Genomic DNA, 16,897 nt, shown 5'->3' on the forward strand with positions numbered 1-16,897 from the left:
CCTGACCGTGCGCGTGACGAGACCCAACGCGACTGAGCGGCGGGCGCGGGAGATGCGCGGGTNCGGGGCGCACGAGNACCNCGGGTAGNACCGTGTGGAGCAGCAANACCCATTGCACCAACGGCGGACTTGCCCTCGGGAGAGTGAACCGGCGCAGACACGCACGCACGCCTCAGAATTACAGGTCCCTTGGCGGCTGTATCCTTCGATGCCGCTCCACAGGATACCCACTGGGGCCAGACTTGGCGTTGGCATTGCTTCGCAGTTGTCGCGCTTGGCGGGGGGGGGGGGGCTGCCCTGCGCAGTTGCCGCTGCGTGCCACCCGCGACCCGCCCACGCTGCTTGCCGGCGGCAGCGACGTCTGTGTGTGACTTTGTTCTGTTGGTAATCATTTTGTTTTTTTGTTATTGTTTCACATTTGTTTGTTCGATGTGTTGAATATTTTTTTGTTCTTGTTTTGTGTGCGCGTGTGTGTGTCGTTTTTCATTTTTTTTGGGTTGTTTGCTTGTTGTTTCCGTTGCGTCTGAGAAGGAAGATGTCTTTTGCTGTGGGCTCGCTGTGTTTCTTCGACCACCCGCGGGAGTCGTGGGTCGTTGCGCGTGTCACTGCGAAGGAGGCGCGCGGGTATTCCGTGCGGACGAACGATCCGGAGCGGCGGTGCGTCGGAGAGGGGTTTGACGGAGTGGCGGAGACCCTCTTGGCCGCCTGCCGCGAAGATCTGCTGGACGAGATGCCGGACGACCTGCTGGCGCTCACGGTGCTGCACGACGGCCCGCTGCTGCGCTGTCTGTACTTGCGCTACTTTCGTGACGTGATCTACACCAACATCGGCGCCATTGTGGTGGCGATCAACCCCTTCAACTTCGCCATTCCCTGGTACCAGGACCACAACATGCGCCGCTACCTGCAGGAGGGCCCCGTGATCGAGAAGAGCCTGCCTCACTCGTGGGCGCAGGCGCACAACACGTACTACGACATGGTCTCCGACCGCGTGGACCAGTGCATCCTTGTCTCCGGCGAGTCCGGCGCGGGGAAGACGGAGGCGACGAAGATTGTGATGAAGTACCTCGCGCAGGTCTCGTGCTTGGAGGCCACCGAGGCGGAGCGGGCGGCGAGCCTGCAGGTGGGGGCGAAGCTGGAAGCCTGCTCGCCCATATTGGAGTGTTTCGGGAACGCCCGAACCGTGCGCAACGACAACAGCTCCCGCTTCGGTAAGTTCGTCAAGGTGAAGTTTAACTCGAAGGCCCAGCTCGTCGGTGCAGAGACGACAAAGTACCTGCTGGAGAAGTCTCGGATCGTCACCGCGGCGGAGAACGAGCGGGTGTACCACAGCTTCTACCTGCTGGTGCGTGGGGCGATGCGCGAGGGGCTGGGGCTGGCGAGCGAGGCCGCGTACAGGAGCTTGAACGCAGGGGGGTGCCTGGAAAACTCGGAGTACGACACGGCCGCCGATTACGACGACGTCGTGGGCGCCATGCGGAGGATTGGGATGCGGGAGGCGGAGGTTCGCTCCGTCTGGGCGTGCGTCGGCGGCATTCTTTCCTTGCTGAACGTCGCCTTTGACGCGGACGGCGAGGGGGCGCAGGTGCGGCAGAGCACCGAAAAGTACTTGAGGGACGCCGTGCGTCTCTGGCGCGTTGACGAGGCGACGCTGCGAAAGGAGATGGTAACCACGACGCTGTTGGTGCAGCGGACCGAAACCGTCAAGCTGCTGCGCCCAACGCTGGCGGTCGACGCACGCGACGCCCTCGTGAAGTCCCTCTACGACGGCCTCTTTGGCTGGCTGGTGGATAAGTGCAATCAGATGTGCGACGTTGCCGCCGCAGGGAACTGGATTGGCCTCTTGGACATCTTTGGGTTTGAGGACTTTAAGAAAAACAGCTTTGAGCAGCTCTGCATCAACCTGACGAACGAGACCCTGCAGAATCACTACAACAAGTACATTTTTGAGAGGGACATGGACGAGTGCCGCGAGGAGGGCATCGACGTCACCGCGGTGACGTGCCCGGACAACGCGCCGTGCTTGCGGCTGATCGTCGGCAAGGGCGGCATTCTTGCCCTGCTTGACGAGGAGTGCACACTCGGGCAGGGCAACGAGCTTGACTTCCTTGAGAAGGTGCATCAGGCGCACACAGGGAAAAATCCCTTCTTTGAAAAGAAGAAGGTGAGCCGCGACACGTTCATCATTCACCACTACGCCGCAAGCGTCACATATGACGTGAACGGCTGGCTGGAGAAGAACCGGGACACGCTCAAGGACGGCGTGAAGCGGTTGATGCGGAATTCGCAGGACCCCCTCATCCGGGAGCTCCTGGAGGCCCCGCTTCCTCCCGAGGCACGCAGCAAGCGACTGACAGTTGGCGCCTTCTTCAAGGGCCAACTCGCCGTACTCATGGAGGTGATTAATGGCACCAACCCGCACTGGATCCGCTGCATTAAGCCGCACCCAGCAAAGAAGCCATTGATGTTCGACGGACTGCAGACGATGCGGCAGCTTGAGTCCAGCGGGGTGTTGGGAACTGTAAAGATACGCAAGGCCGGATACCCGGTGCGGAACCTCTTTGACAAGTTTAACACGCGCTACAAGATTATTATGGGCAGCAAAGCCCAGGGACGGAGTGGTCGTGAGTTGGCGCAGGCGATTCTCGCCGCGTGCAATGTAAACACCAAGGTCATGGCGCAGCTCGGGAAGACGAAGGTGTTCATGAAGGCCGAGGCTTTTCCCATCATGGAACGCCAGAGAAACGAGGCGCTTACAAAGTTTTGCCTTAGACTGCAAAGCTGTGGAAGGGGCTATCTTGCGAGGGTGCAGAGCAATCGTGAAAGCTGTGAAAAAAAGTGCCGGCGACTTGTCCTGTTGCTCACAAGCGAGTACCGTGCGTACATGAAGCGTTCGGCCGCGTTGAGGGAGGCAAAGGCCCGCTGGCGCAAGGAGCAGCATGCACTGCTTTGTCAACGAACTGCGGCGCTGTACGAGGAGTGCAGAGAAGAAAAGCGGCAGTTTCACCGTGAGGCGCTTCAGTCGGAGCAACGAATGCAATTGGCGCTAAGGAAAGACTTGGAACTCTGCAAAGCACGTGAGACGCAGACGTTGTTAGAGTGCCAGAAACTCTTTGACGCCGCGCTGCTAGCACGGAATGATATCCTGCAAGAAGCCACGGTGTACATCGGGCGGCTTCGCCGTGTGTTCCGCCAGGAGAGGCTCCTCTTCTTCACCATCCTTAGGGAGGATCTGGACGACGTGGAGTTTGAGCAGCGCTGCTGGATTCGGAGCAGGGAGAGCGGGGAGCGGAACCAGCTCTGGCACGCCTTTGGGTCATGGCACGTGCGGCGGCAGATGTTGGTGCTCGAGAGGGAGGCGACGGCGTCGCACCGGCGCCTTGCGGCGATGGAGTCCATCGAACGCGACGAAGTCGAGGAGCGGCGGGCGTTGGAGCAGAGGAACCGCTCCTACATGAAGTCCTTCCGGCGGCAGTTTCGCGAGGTGGAGGCTGTGGTGCCGCAGGCGTCCCGGCGCCGGGAGGAGCTTGAGCGGGAGCGGAGGAGGCATGTGCTGCTACTGCAGCAGCTCAAGGCAGCGGAGGCGCGGGAGCTGCAGGGTCGCCTGTGGTCGTTGCACATGAGCCCCATGCACTCCGCCGCGATGACCCACGACGCCGGGCCACTCCCGCGGCGTCCTCTGCCCTCGCCCTCGGGAGGTGTCACGCCGTCCTTGACGGCCGCGCCTCTCTTGCCGCCGCCGCGGGCCTCACACTCGAGGCCGGCGGTGCCCTCTCCCGCCGCCCCCCTGGCTGGGTCCTTTGCTACGGGCCGCCCCCTGCAGGCCCCGCCACATGACCCTTCCCCTTCGATGTACGATTCTCCCTCTCCTGTGTTGTCTGTCCCTGTTCCTGGCAAGTTGGGCGGGTGGAGCACCTCCGACGAAGGAAGAACGCCCTCTCCTGCGTGGAACGGGACCGTGCACAGGTCGGTGTCGTGGCTTGCGACCGCCGCCGCACACGCCTCGCCACGCCGTCGCTACCCCCCACGGTGCTTGACACCGCCTGCACCGTGTGACTTCTTCCTTGGCGCGACACAGGGGGACAGCCGTCTCGCTACCGCCAGGGCGAGTTCTTTCGGCCCGACGCAAGAAGCCGTGTCGTCGGCACCGCGGTACAAGCGCTCCAGGCGCTGGGCGTGACAACCCCGCCTTTTGTGGTTGTTGTTGTTGTTTTGAAGGACAGAAGCGGCAATAGCGAAAACGCGGGGAAGTGGGATTCCATACGAGTGGGGCACACACCCTGCGGGCGAGGGAGCGCGTGAGCGAGAAGCGGCGAAAGTAGAAACCGACGAAGGCAATTCATTTTGCGATCGGGCGAAGGTTGAGATACAATGACGCACCCACTGCACGACTAGTGCGGGCGGTGGGGTAGTGTGTACAGCTGACTGCGAGTGGCCGCCACGGCGGTGGCCGAGTTTCACCACCCCACCAGCACTGACCCTCACGGGTTGCTTTATCGTTGTGTGCAAGTGCAGTTCAACTTGCACCGTTGATTATTGTTATTATATATATATATATATATTTTTGCTGCGTGTTTGTGTGCGGTTGTTTTATTATTATTATTATTCTTATTTTTTTTTTACTTGATGGCTTTCTCCTCCTCAGCCAATGCCGCTGAATGCGGCAGTGAGTTGGGTGGAGCCAAAGCCGGGAGTCTTGCGGCCCACCGCCGCCTTCACACCTCTTCTGTCCGAGTCCTTTGGGGCGACAGACTGGAATTGAGCAGTCACTTTTGCTTGTGTTTCGTGTTGCCTGCTGCGCTGCTCTGTCTTACTCGGCAGTCTTTGCTTTGCCCCCGCACCTCCCTGCACACACAAGCACGCGCGGAAGAAGCGGACTCCTCGCAAGAGCGTTCCGAAACTCGCCCTTTACCAACATCATGGCAAGCGCCGCAAAAAAGTGTATAGGGGCCGCCACAGCCGCTGTGGCAGGTCTCATTGGCTTCAGTTACACCAACCCCAGCTGGACGCAGCGGAAGTTTGACTCCAGCAAGACGGTTCCCCTTGTGTGTCCGGAGAACCCCTCCCGCGACGAGTGCCTAACTCGTTTCCAGGCATTTGCTTCCCCTGAAACTCCCATGGATGTACTCATTGTGGGCGGTGGCTCTGTCGGCGCCGGCTCAGCGCTGGATGCCGTGACGCGTGGACTGAGCGTGGGCCTTGTCGAGATGAACGACTACGCGAGCGGCACGAGCAGTCGGAGCACCAAACTTATACATGGCGGGATTCGCTACCTTGAAAAGGCAGTCTTTCACCTCGATGTACAACAACTTAAGTTGGTGGCGGAGGCGCTGCAGGAGCGCACCATCATGATTCACCAAGCACCCCACTTATGCCACGACATTCCCACCATCATTCCTTGCTATGACCCAATTGACATTGTCAAGTTTTGGTGTGGCGCGAAGCTGTATGATTTGATCGCCATGTGGGAACGCGGCACCCTCAAATACTCCGGCTTCCTCACCCCCTACGACACACTGAAGCGATTTCCCCAGCTTCGGTACACCAACAAGCATGGCGAGTTGCTGTACGGGTCCGTCCAGTATTATGATGGGCAGATGGATGACGCCCGCGTCTGTCTCTCGGCGGCTCTTACAGCCGCCAGCTACGGAGCAGCCACAGTGAACTACGCAAAGGTGGAAAAAATGGAGCTTGTGCAGAACAGCTCTGGCGAACGGGTGGTGAAGTCGCTCGTAACCGATCGCGTGAATCAACGCAAGTTTACGGTGTACAGCAGGACTATTCTAAACGCCTGTGGCCCGTTTAGTGGTGAGGTTCAAAAACTCATGGCGGACAAAAGCAAGCTTCGCATCGTGCCAAGCTCCGGAACGCACATTGTCGTTGAGCCGAGGTACTGTCCGAGGGAGGGAGCCATGGTTTTCCCCTCCAGTGATGGTCGCGTGGTGTTTGGCACTTCCTGGTTGGGGGGCTGCTTAGTTGGGACCACAGACAACAAGTGCGAAGTCACGGAGGACGTGCGACCGCCAGAGGCCGATGTGCGTTTTCTCCTCGATAGCATGGAGGAGTACGTCGGCAAGGTGCCACGGGAGGCGGTGCTCTCCGCCTGGTGTGGTATTCGCCCGCTTGCCGTGGCAGAGGGTGCGTCGGAGAGCAGCACGCAGAACATAGTGCGTGAGCACATGGTCTCCGTGGACGAAGAGCATCAAATGCTTAGCGTCACTGGGGGCAAATGGACGACGTACCGTAAAATTGCCCAAGACGCCGTGGATGAACTGCGGGACAAGCTGCTAAAAAACCGTGCCTCGTTCAGACCGTGTGTGACGGGGGAGTTACAGCTGGTTGGAGCTCACAACCTGGCATCCGTCCCTGCAGCTGCGCCGAGCGACATCCCGGAGGACGTGCATTCCCACTGGAAGAGACAGTACGGCGATCGCTACTACATCCTGCTTGACATGGTGCGCCGCAACCCGGCAGCGTTGCAGCGGCTGCACCCGAAAGAACCCATCGTGGAGGCGGAAGTGACGTATGCGGCGCAACGGGAGCATTGTGAGCATGTGCAGGACTTCATTGCCCGCCGCACGCGCCTGTCGTTTCTCAACGTGGAACGCGCCAAGGCGATTATTCCCGAGGTCACGCGTGTGATGGCCGAGACGAAGCGCTGGGGTCGGTCAAAGAAAAACGAGGAGCAGACGAATGCCTTTGCGTCCCTGAACTCCTTCCTGGCCAGCTAATGTTGCTTGTGGATAAAGCTAAGAAAGCAATGGCGTGTGTGGGCGGGCGCGTGCACCGATCTGCAGCGCTGCAGGCGAGAAAGGAGGGGGAAAAACTTGGGGTGTTACATGCGCCTACAGACTCGTTCTTTCACCCCATTCTTTTTCTCTCCTGATGAAAAAAAAAAAGGAGAAGGCAACGGAATGTAATGTAAATCTTTTTTATACCCCCGCTTGCTCGTGGGTTACGTAAATAATCGATAGCGGGATATATATATATATATATATATATATGTATATACATCTAGTGTGCAATTCTGGGAGCGTAGGGAGGTTGGGGGGTTTGCTCTGTTTGTAGTACGCTAGACAGCCAGTCCGCGCAACCGTCACACAACTGCCTCGAGTGTTGCCAAAGCCCCCTTTGACCACCCCCGTGCCGTCGCCCTTGTGGCGCCGCAGAACGATACAGTTGACGCTCTTTGTTTTATCCTCCTTAAATCTCTATCTCTATCTGTGTGTGTTTCTCGTGCGGTTTCTTTTGAGCTTGGCTCGTGAAAATTTTTCTGGAGAGGAAGTGGACTTATAATGGGGCGACAAACGAAATATCAACCAAGAGGAAAGAAAAGTTTTTGGTGGTGGTGGTAGGATTTTATGATTTCCTTCAGCGACTGGGCGTCGCCGTTTTTAGGTGAGTGCGTGCGTGGTATCTTCTTCGCAGTGCGGGCCGGGTGAGGGTGCGGCAATTCCATTCCTTGCGGGAGAGGTGAAAGCGAGGGTGGATGGCTGCGCATCGTCGCCGGCCACCCGATCTTGTCTTCTGTCTGCACGACGCTGCTTTGTTTATTTGTTACTGTTTTCTTTCCTCCCCCCCCCACTTGCCGCTATTTACTTCCATCCTCTGTTTGTTTCAGTTGTCGTTGCCGTTGTTGTTGTTGTTGTTTTGACCTCTCTGCTTTGACGGCCGCGGTTGCTTTGTGTTTGTTTTGGTAGAAGATCCAAGCCGTCTGCGTGTTCTGCCCTTGCCAGGGGGAGACCAGGCACACGCACGGATGGCAACTGCAGAGGAAATTGGACCGGGCGGCGTGGGCAAATCCGGCAAGCCCATCTTCTTAGCGGTAGACCACACCAAGTGCGCCCCCAGCACGGAGCGTGAGCTCTCTGACCAGGAGCTCCTCGCATGGAAGTCCTTCCAGCTCTGGCGCTCCACGCTCTCGGTGGAGCGCCGCGACAACGTCTACCAGTCCCTCACCAACTCGGACTACACTAACTTCCGCCTAGCACACCATATTATGGGTACCCCCTTCCCCGTCGTGGAAACCACGCCGGGGTTCTTTGACGTAGTAAAGTCGGTGCGGTGGTACGAACACGCCACTTCTCTTGCAGTGGCGTTCGCGTACAGCTACTGGGTTCGCTCCAAGGCGGCCACGCGGAATGCGCGCATGATGCCCATGTCACGCTCTTCCATCACGTTATTGACCTTTTTTTCCATGGACCTGTGCTTCTGCTACCGAAGCATGTATCGCCTCACTGGGTACCTCCCAAACGACTACGAGTGCCGCAAGTATGGAGTCATGGAGGACAAGGAACGGTTGGAGCGAAAGAAGCAGTTGTGGGAAAAGTATGCCAAATACAAGAAGGAATGGTGTCGTCGCTTTGATTATCATGTCTACGGCATCCGCCCGGGTGAGAATTGGAGCTTATTTTCGGCCTGTATGATTCCTGCGTGGGAGCCAAGCTTTAACACTTGCACGGACTACCCGCCGCGCAAGAATCCCTACTTCCTCACCGCCACGCCACTGCGAGACATGTTTGCCGAGTCTCCGTTCACGTACGAGATACCAAAGGATGAGAATGTGCCACTCGTAAAGGAGCGCCCAGAGTTCAAGTACTTGTACCGCGGTCCGGAAAGAGCGGGGCTTGTGAATGAAAAACGTTAGATGCTTCTTGCTAAAAGTCTAGTAGAGGGATGGGTGAAAAAGGGGAACAGGGCCGTTTTTTAGTTTCTTTGTTTGTTTAGCGTACTATGGGGAAGGGAGGGGGTTTGTTGCACTTGGTGTGTGTGTGTGTGTGTGCGTCTGGGGTGATTCGCCTCTGACAGGGGCGGCGGAGTATAAGAAACCAAAAAAAAAAAACGTCGCCCCGGGCCCTCCGTGTCGTTGGACGAGTACCACGACTGGGAGCAGTAGGAGTTGCACGGCCGCCCGGTGTGTGTAGGGGGTGGAGGCAGGGAAGTAGATGCGTGCGTGTGTGGGTGAAAGTGTGCCTGAGAGGAGTGCTGGATGGAGCGAAGAAAAGTGGGCGAATATTTGCAGTGGGTGCTGCGTCAGTCCGGGGGAAGTCGTGAGCGGGAGAAGAAGAACAGCAACGCCTGTCACTCGCCTTAGCACTCGGCCTCTGCCTTGGGGCAGAATGCAGCACAGAAGGCATCTGTCACGCGTGGCTGCGAAACCACTCCCTCCCCAAACGCACTGACGCACTGGCACACTGAATGGCGCTTGCCGACTCTCTTTTTTCCTCTCCACCCGTCTTCGTCTCTCTTGTCGGTTTCCCACGAGAAGTAACAGACCACTTCGCGTGTAGGTGTCACCCCTTCATGACCGGTTGCGTAATCCGCGCCACGCATGGAAATTCCACAGAAAGGCCCACCACGAAGTCTGAAGGTCGTCTGTGAGGCCCTCCTCGCGAACAGTCTGGGCAAGGGACGGGAAAGTCCGTGCCCTAAAAACAAGACGGAGGAAGAAGATGCGGAAGCAAAGCGAAGTTTGGAGTCGCTCATTGGTCCTGGCAATTCCGCGTTGCGTGGGGTGCCTGCTGTAAAAGGGTTACGAGAGTCTGTACGGCTGTTTGTGAGGAAGAATGCCGAATTGGTGAGGACTACAACCGGTAATGGAGTGGCGGGGGCCAAGAGTGATCCGCTTGCCCTGCGTGATGCGCTGCTACGCAACGGGGCGGCCATGGAGGAAATGCGTGGGGAGTGGAAACAGATACTGGAACGCATGTACGCGGTTGCAGAGGAGCAAGATAGTGTCACACCACCTGGCTACACGTCGGCGGCCGATGCCACTCCACCGAGTAATGTCCTACGCTTTGGTGCAGACCATGATGGCTTTTGGGAGGAGCTGCCGTGGGAAGGGAAGACTTCGTGCCACGACGTCCGTGGGTTGCTCGACTCGTGTAGGCGGGAATGGGTGGAGGATGGTAGCGCTTTAAGCGGCGAAAAGGCAGAGGTGTTTGTCCGGGCACTGCGCGCGGTCGCGGACGCGGATCCGGAGTCCCCCATCCTCGACGCCAACTGGGACTTCTGGGTTGGCGCGCTGCTCGTGTGCGTAGGGCTGCAGGCGACATCGTGTGAGACCCGCACACTTGTGGAGCTGATTTACAGTCGATGCGCCCCCCAACGGAAACTTGGGCTTTTGGACGCCGTGGCTGCGAAGCTCCGGCGCCCCGTCGAGGACGCGCCAGATGAGCGGGGCGTCTTTTTGGAGCTGTTCCATCGACTTCTCCTTTGCACCTCGGAAAGCATTGTCGCCTTCCTGGACGACGAAATTGCCCAGCTACTCCTGCAAGGCTTACGCGTTGTCGTTGAGCACCTTGAGGACTTTAGCGTTTTGGATTCACAGGCACTGTGGCTGAAGAGGCTCTTGGTGCGCCCCTCTCTCGGCTGCAACATCGCCCTGCTTCCGATAAGGGAGCCTGGCCTTATCAACAAACTGGCAGCTGCCATGCCCATCTCCCACGTTCTGGGGCTGATGTTGACAATGCTACCGCTGTGGGTGAAAGGGCCCGGCGACGCAACTACTTTTACGCTCGTCTTTGAGAAGCTGGTGGACGCCTTGCTGAGCAACCACGTGCGATGCGACCTTGTTGAGGATGCCATGGTGTGCGTCGATCGCTGCGTGCGTGGGCTCTGCGTTGAGAAGCGCCAAGAACAGTTCAACAAGGTTTACCGTTTTCTCATCTCTCAGGAGTACAGTGAGGTGCGTGACTCCGTGGGAAGGCTCTTGCGTCTCCTTCTGCGCTTCGTAGTGCCCTCCACGTATGAGTCTAACCGCAGCTATCGACTGTCGCTGGCGCAGGTGCGGTCCCTCGAGGAGAAACTTCTCAGGCGGTCGGAGCACTGGACGAAGAAGGCTTCCGTGCACCAAGCTGTGGTTGGGGATTTCTGGTGGGAATTGCTGCGTTGGCACGCGACGGATTTGCCCAAAGTGGTTGCGCGTGCCGTGCGTGCCGTGTGCCGGCACGAAAAGCGTGTGGGATCGCCGTGGAACGAGGGGCACCTTGTTGCCATCAGCTACTCCATCTCCTCCTGGCGCGGCCTTGAGGAGGTCTTGGAGGATGAGCGGCGTGCAGGCCACCTTGACTACAGGGCTCTGCTCCTGCACCTCTGCGCGGGTGCCCCCAGGATGCCTTCAGGGTCACAGAAGCAGCAGCAGCAGCAGGAGTATGAAAAGAAGGAGAGGGAGGAGGAGGACGAGCAACAACCGCAGCCCCCAGTGCGTGTGTGCCCTACCGCATGGTGGTTGCTGATGCGATGGTGCACAAATGCCTGCGCGCGTCGTGGGTTGTTTCTTGCCACGACGGAGGTGCTCCTGTCACTGGCGGCGGACAGAGACGTCGCGGACGGCGCTCTCCTTGCAATCCCTGTGGAGGAGTTTGAGGCCCTTCTTCACGTGCCTCAGCTCACTCCTGTGCAGGAAGTGCGCCAAAGGCGCATGCTCGCGGCAATGCTCTCCGTTCGCCTATGGATTGCCACGCTGTGCCCACTATCTCCCACACCGGGCGTGGCTGATTTGGATGTCACAGAAATGGTGGCTCGACAGCTGCAAACCTACTGGGTAGAGTACAACGGAAACGTGTCGCTGCCGAATGAGCCCTTTGGGGAAGACTCCCTGCTACTTTTGTTGTGTGTTCTCAGCCTCAATAGGTTGAGCGGAGCAGGAGACGCCAACGAGTGTAGCCACGGGCACGTATTGCAGGCTGCACTGCAGGAACTACTCAAGGAGAGACGCGGGCTTGACCCGGTCTGGCAGCTTTTGCAGTTTTTAACAACTGGCGTTGCCTCCGACCGCCTCGCTGCCGTACTTGCACACCGATTCGGAGCGGAGCATGAAGCCGCGCTGCAGGCGGCTGCCGAAAAATGTGCAATCTCCGACTTGCGCCTTGTTGGGGAAGGTGAGTTGTGCGCCCTGAAAGAACTTCTTTCCGTGAAGGGAGAGGATGCGGAAGAGGAAGTCCATATCCTTTCTGTTCTGCGGCTGCTGCTTCAGTTGTATGGGGGAGACGCGTCGCGTGCGGCGGCGGTGGTGAAGTCGCATTCCTCATCACATTTGGAAACGTACGGACGTGGCACAGACCTAGCGGTTGGTGTGGCGCATCGTTTTATTGCGGCCTTCCCGCATCTGGAGGAACGGATGCGCTGTGAGGGCGTGGATGTCTACTACCTCTGCCTACTCTGTACGCAACGATGGTTGCGGGATCCGCTGAAATTGCCTCAGCTTGCTCGTGCCTCTATCGAGAAGTATATGCGTTTTGGGCAGGCGGCGTGGGAAGTCCTTGTTTCGGACTGCCTCGGCAGGCACATCGAGACGCTCTGGGATGCCTTCTCGGAGGTTGATGGATTGTCAATCCAGTGCGCGGAGTCGGTGATACTGCCAGTGAGCCCTTTTTGGGTCTCCTGTCTGGCAGCGGATTTTAGTCTGAAAGAAGACGGGTGACTCCGTAGCTGCACACGGGCGAATCCATCTACATCTATGCGCCATTCTGCTGAAACCATACATTACTGAAGGGGCTTCCACCGCCGAAGAGAGGAAATAGTACTTCTCTCTCTCTCTGTGTGTATATATATACATGTGTAGACCATTATATTTTCTTTTTTTTCTTTGCGTCTATGCGTGTGCGCGTATATGTGTGTTGTTCTTGTTGTTGTTTTGGTTGGTGCTTGGGGTGGGCAGCGGCCGGAGTGTTGCCTATTCGATGAAGTATTAAACCGCCCACACCCACGCACACACGCAGGCTGCGTGTGTGGGTGTTTACAATGAATGGGATGCTCGCGCGCAAAGTTCTCTTTTTGTTTTTGTTTCTATCCTTCTTGTTTAGTGTTTTGTTTGTCTCTGTTGGCCTTGTAGAATAGCTTTCGCTTCCAGTTTCCACATTAGGAGGGACAATGGCAGGGATGAGCGGCACGGGTGGAGTAGAGGTGCACACCCCGCAGCTCTGGCGACGGTCCCCGGAGTTGCAGCCCACCAGAGAGTTCTTAGTTGCGGGCATCGGGGATGAGGCGGGGGCCGCCGCAGGCTCAAAGGAACGGTTGGTGCGTCTCGTTATGGGGTCGCTGTCGGTGGTGGATTGGGTGCGCAGCCAGTGGCTGCTTGGCCTCTTCATATTGAGTATTGGCATGGCATATTACCACCCCGTCTCGGCGGACATGGCCACCAGTGCCTGGACGCGCGTCCTCGTCTTAGTCTCCTTCACACTAAGCGGTGCCTCCTTCCCAGACGTTGACAGGGGCGCCACGCTGCGTTTTATGGGTCCTGCGATTACCATGTTTATCATGAGCTTTCTTTTTTCCCCTATTGTGGGGGTGGGCGTATACATGACGCTTCGTAGCAGCAGTGAGACAAACTATCTAGCGGTGGGTTTAATGTGCACGTTTTGCTTGCCTCCGTCTGTGATTCTTTCCGTGGCGGCAGTGCGTTCGTCGCAAGGGAGTGAGGCTCTTTCACAGTACCTCAGTGCGGTTGGTAGTGTGTGTGGCGTTGTCCTCTCCCCGTTGCTAATGCTGGCATGCATGTCATTGTCCCATGCAACCAAGTTTCCAAGCACGGCCGAAATGATGCTGTTCCACGCAACTGTGATTGGCCCCTTCTTTTGTGGCGTTATCGCACAAAAGGTGTTTGGGTGGGTGGCACACCGCCGCATAGCTGGGGAGGACCGCGATGTTTTACGCCTCAACAAGGCAGAGTTAGCATGCTCTGAGTTGTGCAACGGCAGTCTCGTGTACTGGCGCCAACGCACGATTCAGCTGAACAACCTTGTACTACTCCTGGTTAACTACTGCATGTTTAGCAACTTCTTTGTTCAGTCTGTTGCCTCTAGTTCATTAACGTGGCGGGGTGTCGGGCTGATATCCCTTGTGGAGTTGACGTTGTACGCCGCGACATGCTTGGTGGGATGGCTGCTGGCTTCGCTGATTGCGTGCACACCCGAGGATCGAATTGCGCTTTTTTTTACGTTTGTCACGAAGTCTGAAGTTCTTGTCGTTCCCATCATCCTTCACCTTTTTCAGGAGAATCGCCAGGCTGCCGTGATACTACTGCCCTCATTGATGTACCACCTGATCCAGGCGTTTGCGGCGGGGGTGCTGAGCTTCCCGCTGCGTCGGTGGCGGTACCAGTACAACTGCCGCCCCGGCACGACGCTACTTCCCCTGCGCCTCAGCCGCGTGAACCGTGTCCCTGCAACGAAGTCGTAGTGTTGCTTTTCGTGCTGCTGGGCATATTTATGTCCTTCTGTGCTTGATTGTATGCATTTTCTCTTGCTGAGCGTGGGCGTAAGCATCGAGGCGGCAGCGGGGTATGGACAGATATGTTTGGCTGTATGTGAAATTGTCGTATGAACCCGTTCTATCGCTCTTTTTTTTTTGCAGCTTTTTTCGTCGAAGGGAATTTGTTTTTCTAGCGTCAACACATGAGGGGAGCTGCTGCTGCCGCTGCTGCTGGCAGTGCGCGGCGTCAGGGCAGAGGCGCGCAGCGGCAGAAGAGCAGGGGGCAGGCGGCGCAGGCGGGGAGGATGGGCGCAGGGCGGCCGCTTCGCGCCTCCGACGTGTTTCGCGTCGCCGCCTGTGCGCTGCTGTTCCTGACGGCGGTGGCTACCGCCCACGCGGCGGACCCCTCTGCGATGCCCCGCCACTACGTGTGCGTGCACGACCAGGTGGCGCTCCCCCACGATGCACTTCCGTACGCGAATGTGAAGTACAGGGATGCCATGCGAAACGTGAACGCCCTTCCCGTCTTCACGGCCGCTGCTCGGCAGAACATTCGTTTCCACGCCGTGTTTTTGCTGGGTGAGGCCTGCAGCAAGGCTGGACAAGTCGTCACTACCTACCTTGGGGATACAACCAAGTGCACTGACGACGATGTCTTGACACCGCGAAAGGTCAGGACAATACGCAGGTTGGTTAAGAGGGCTTGCGCATTTTTGGAGCAGGCGGTTCTTGTGGACCCGCTGGAAGAAATCTCGGTGGACGCAAGCGTCTGCCCTTTCCTAAGTAACCCTGCCGTCCAGATTGCGGAGAAGGACTACGTTGTGTTTGTTACAGCCAATCCAAGGAGGGAGGTAAGAAGCGTCGCTGCCTGGGCGCGCTGGTGCATGAAGGCGTCCACAGGTCGGCCTGTGGTGGGGCACGTGAACTTCATACCAGGCGTTCTCAGGGAATACGTCACGGAGGTTGAGGCACGCATAGCAATGCACGAGGTCACGCACGCCCTGGGCTTTTCGAATCTAGCCAACACCGCCGGCTCGCATGTGGGACCTGGCGGCAAAATCGTGCCAGGCTCCGCACGTGTGTACCGGCCCAAGCTGGGCAAAAACGTGACACTGGTCACATCACCCAGGGTTGTCGCGGTGGCGCGGCGGCATTTTAACTGCCCCACGCTTGACGGAGTGGAGATTGAGGATGGCGGCGGACCCGGGACGGCAGGCTCGCACTGGAAGAAGCGCATTTTATACGAAGAGGTGCTGGTTGGAAGCATCACCACTGCCAACCTCTTCTACTCCTCCCTCACACTGGCCTTTCTGGAGGATCTCGGGTACTACTCCATCAACTACAGTGTGGCGGAGGACAACTATCGCTGGGGCAGAAACCGCTCGTGTCGATTTCTCTACAACAAATGCAACGATCAAGCCGAGGACGTGGATGAATTTTGCTTTCACGAGGAAAGTGCGACAGAGTCTCGGTGCACGCACGACCGCTTGGGCGCGGGAAGGTGTGACGTGACGGAGTACCCCGTGGACCTCCCCACGAACTACCAGTACTTCAGTAATCCACGGCTGGGTGGAAGCTTGCCGGAGATGGACTATTGCCCAAGCATCTCTGTCTACTTCAACGTGAACTGCGTAAACGAAAACAACGAAGGCTCAGTGAATTTGTACGGGGATGAAATGGGACAAAACAGCCGTTGTTTTAAGTCTAACCTCATTACGAGTGCGCTTCCCAACTTGGGCAACGGTGCCCGCTGCCTGCCGATGATGTGCACAAGCTCTGGACAGATACTGTTGCGTGTTCAAGGGCAAACGGTTCCGTGTCCTGCGAATGGCACCGCGGGGGAGGCAGACACCTCTTACTTGCGCGGAGTTCACGGCAAAATACTCTGTCCTTCAGCGAGTCTTATATGTGGAAACACCAAAGCAGACATGTCTTCCGCAGTACTTACGTACCCCAATAGTATGATACAGGAGCCGGCTGTGGCAGATACAAACCAACCACCTCTACAGATTACTCAAGCGAACATGACATCATGTGTGGAGCGTGTGAAGTGTGCGGAGAATATAGACCTCTTCTTCCCCGCATGCCGTCTCTCGGCCAAGCGGATTCGAGACTGCTTTGGTAGAGAATGCCAGCTGGCAATGCGCATCTGGCTTGACCACAACCCGCGCTTGCAGCAGTGCAAGGATCCAAGGTTGATGGCCGACTCATGCCTAGACGGTTGGATGGGGGCACATAAATTATGCGCCATGGACTCCGCTGCATCCTCAACAACAAACTGGCTTGCTATCACGTTTCTCTTCACCACGCTGACGACCACTACTCTTTTCTAAGCCTGGAATAATGGCGTTAGTTATCAAGCTTACATACCACGTTGGGACTCGTTAAAAGATCTTTACTCATATCTTTATACGCACACCCACGCACACAAAGAGAGAGACAGAGAAATGAGCGCGTGCGCAATTTATAGGATAACCGCGTTCATGTATTACCTTTCCTGGTATTGGTCCGTTTTCTCACAAGAAGCAGTAGTACGTGTATATAATCCTGATCCAACCGCATGCCGTAAAAAATATATGTATACATATATATGCAACCTTAACAAAAATTGGCTCAAAACATGTGCACTATTATTATTATTATTATTTTGTTTTCATACCATGCGCCCAGCATTTTGTTCAAAAGTTGATACAAGTAAATTCCA

The 16,897-nt window shown here is 57.1% G+C and overlaps 6 protein-coding genes across 6 annotated transcripts, besides 10 other annotated features; all 6 read left to right on the forward strand.

The window, feature by feature from the left end:
- Positions 1-535: 535 nt before the first annotated feature.
- On the forward strand, positions 536-4,180 carry Tco025E_06295 (putative myosin heavy chain; the record flags this gene model as incomplete). The annotated part of the gene is made up of 1 exon (XM_029373175.1): positions 536-4,180. The coding sequence occupies one exon, from the start codon at positions 536-538 to the stop codon at positions 4,178-4,180; it is 3,645 nt and encodes a 1,214-aa protein (XP_029226690.1).
- A 12-nt stretch (positions 4,181-4,192) lies between these two features.
- Positions 4,193-4,215: a microsatellite.
- A 325-nt stretch (positions 4,216-4,540) lies between these two features.
- Positions 4,541-4,562: a microsatellite.
- A 28-nt stretch (positions 4,563-4,590) lies between these two features.
- Positions 4,591-4,622: a microsatellite.
- Positions 4,623-4,919: 297 nt separating this feature from the next.
- On the forward strand, positions 4,920-6,731 carry Tco025E_06296 (glycerol-3-phosphate dehydrogenase (FAD-dependent), mitochondrial; the record flags this gene model as incomplete). The annotated part of the gene is made up of 1 exon (XM_029373176.1): positions 4,920-6,731. The coding sequence occupies one exon, from the start codon at positions 4,920-4,922 to the stop codon at positions 6,729-6,731; it is 1,812 nt and encodes a 603-aa protein (XP_029226691.1).
- A 247-nt stretch (positions 6,732-6,978) lies between these two features.
- Positions 6,979-7,011: a microsatellite.
- A 601-nt stretch (positions 7,012-7,612) lies between these two features.
- Positions 7,613-7,653: a microsatellite.
- A 106-nt stretch (positions 7,654-7,759) lies between these two features.
- Tco025E_06297 (uncharacterized protein) lies at positions 7,760-8,647 on the forward strand (the record flags this gene model as incomplete). Its single annotated transcript, XM_029373177.1, has 1 exon — positions 7,760-8,647. The coding sequence occupies one exon, from the start codon at positions 7,760-7,762 to the stop codon at positions 8,645-8,647; it is 888 nt and encodes a 295-aa protein (XP_029226692.1).
- Positions 8,648-8,701: 54 nt separating this feature from the next.
- Positions 8,702-8,725: a microsatellite.
- Positions 8,726-8,763: 38 nt separating this feature from the next.
- Positions 8,764-8,788: a microsatellite.
- A 543-nt stretch (positions 8,789-9,331) lies between these two features.
- Tco025E_06298 (uncharacterized protein) lies at positions 9,332-12,424 on the forward strand (the record flags this gene model as incomplete). Its single annotated transcript, XM_029373178.1, has 1 exon — positions 9,332-12,424. The coding sequence occupies one exon, from the start codon at positions 9,332-9,334 to the stop codon at positions 12,422-12,424; it is 3,093 nt and encodes a 1,030-aa protein (XP_029226693.1).
- A 190-nt stretch (positions 12,425-12,614) lies between these two features.
- Positions 12,615-12,651: a microsatellite.
- Positions 12,652-12,774: 123 nt separating this feature from the next.
- Positions 12,775-12,816: a microsatellite.
- Positions 12,817-12,873: 57 nt separating this feature from the next.
- Positions 12,874-14,181, forward strand: Tco025E_06299 (uncharacterized protein; the record flags this gene model as incomplete). Its single annotated transcript, XM_029373179.1, has 1 exon — positions 12,874-14,181. The coding sequence occupies one exon, from the start codon at positions 12,874-12,876 to the stop codon at positions 14,179-14,181; it is 1,308 nt and encodes a 435-aa protein (XP_029226694.1).
- A 215-nt stretch (positions 14,182-14,396) lies between these two features.
- Tco025E_06300 (putative surface protease GP63) lies at positions 14,397-16,526 on the forward strand (the record flags this gene model as incomplete). Its single annotated transcript, XM_029373180.1, has 1 exon — positions 14,397-16,526. One exon carries the CDS (start codon positions 14,397-14,399, stop codon positions 16,524-16,526), a length of 2,130 nt encoding a protein of 709 aa, XP_029226695.1.
- Positions 16,527-16,821: 295 nt separating this feature from the next.
- Positions 16,822-16,840: a microsatellite.
- Positions 16,841-16,897: the final 57 nt, after the last annotated feature.

Source organism: Trypanosoma conorhini, assembly GCF_003719485.1.
Source record: "Trypanosoma conorhini strain 025E chromosome Unknown Tco_14.4_contig_00417, whole genome shotgun sequence".
Classification (NCBI taxonomy): Eukaryota; Euglenozoa; class Kinetoplastea; order Trypanosomatida; family Trypanosomatidae; genus Trypanosoma; species Trypanosoma conorhini.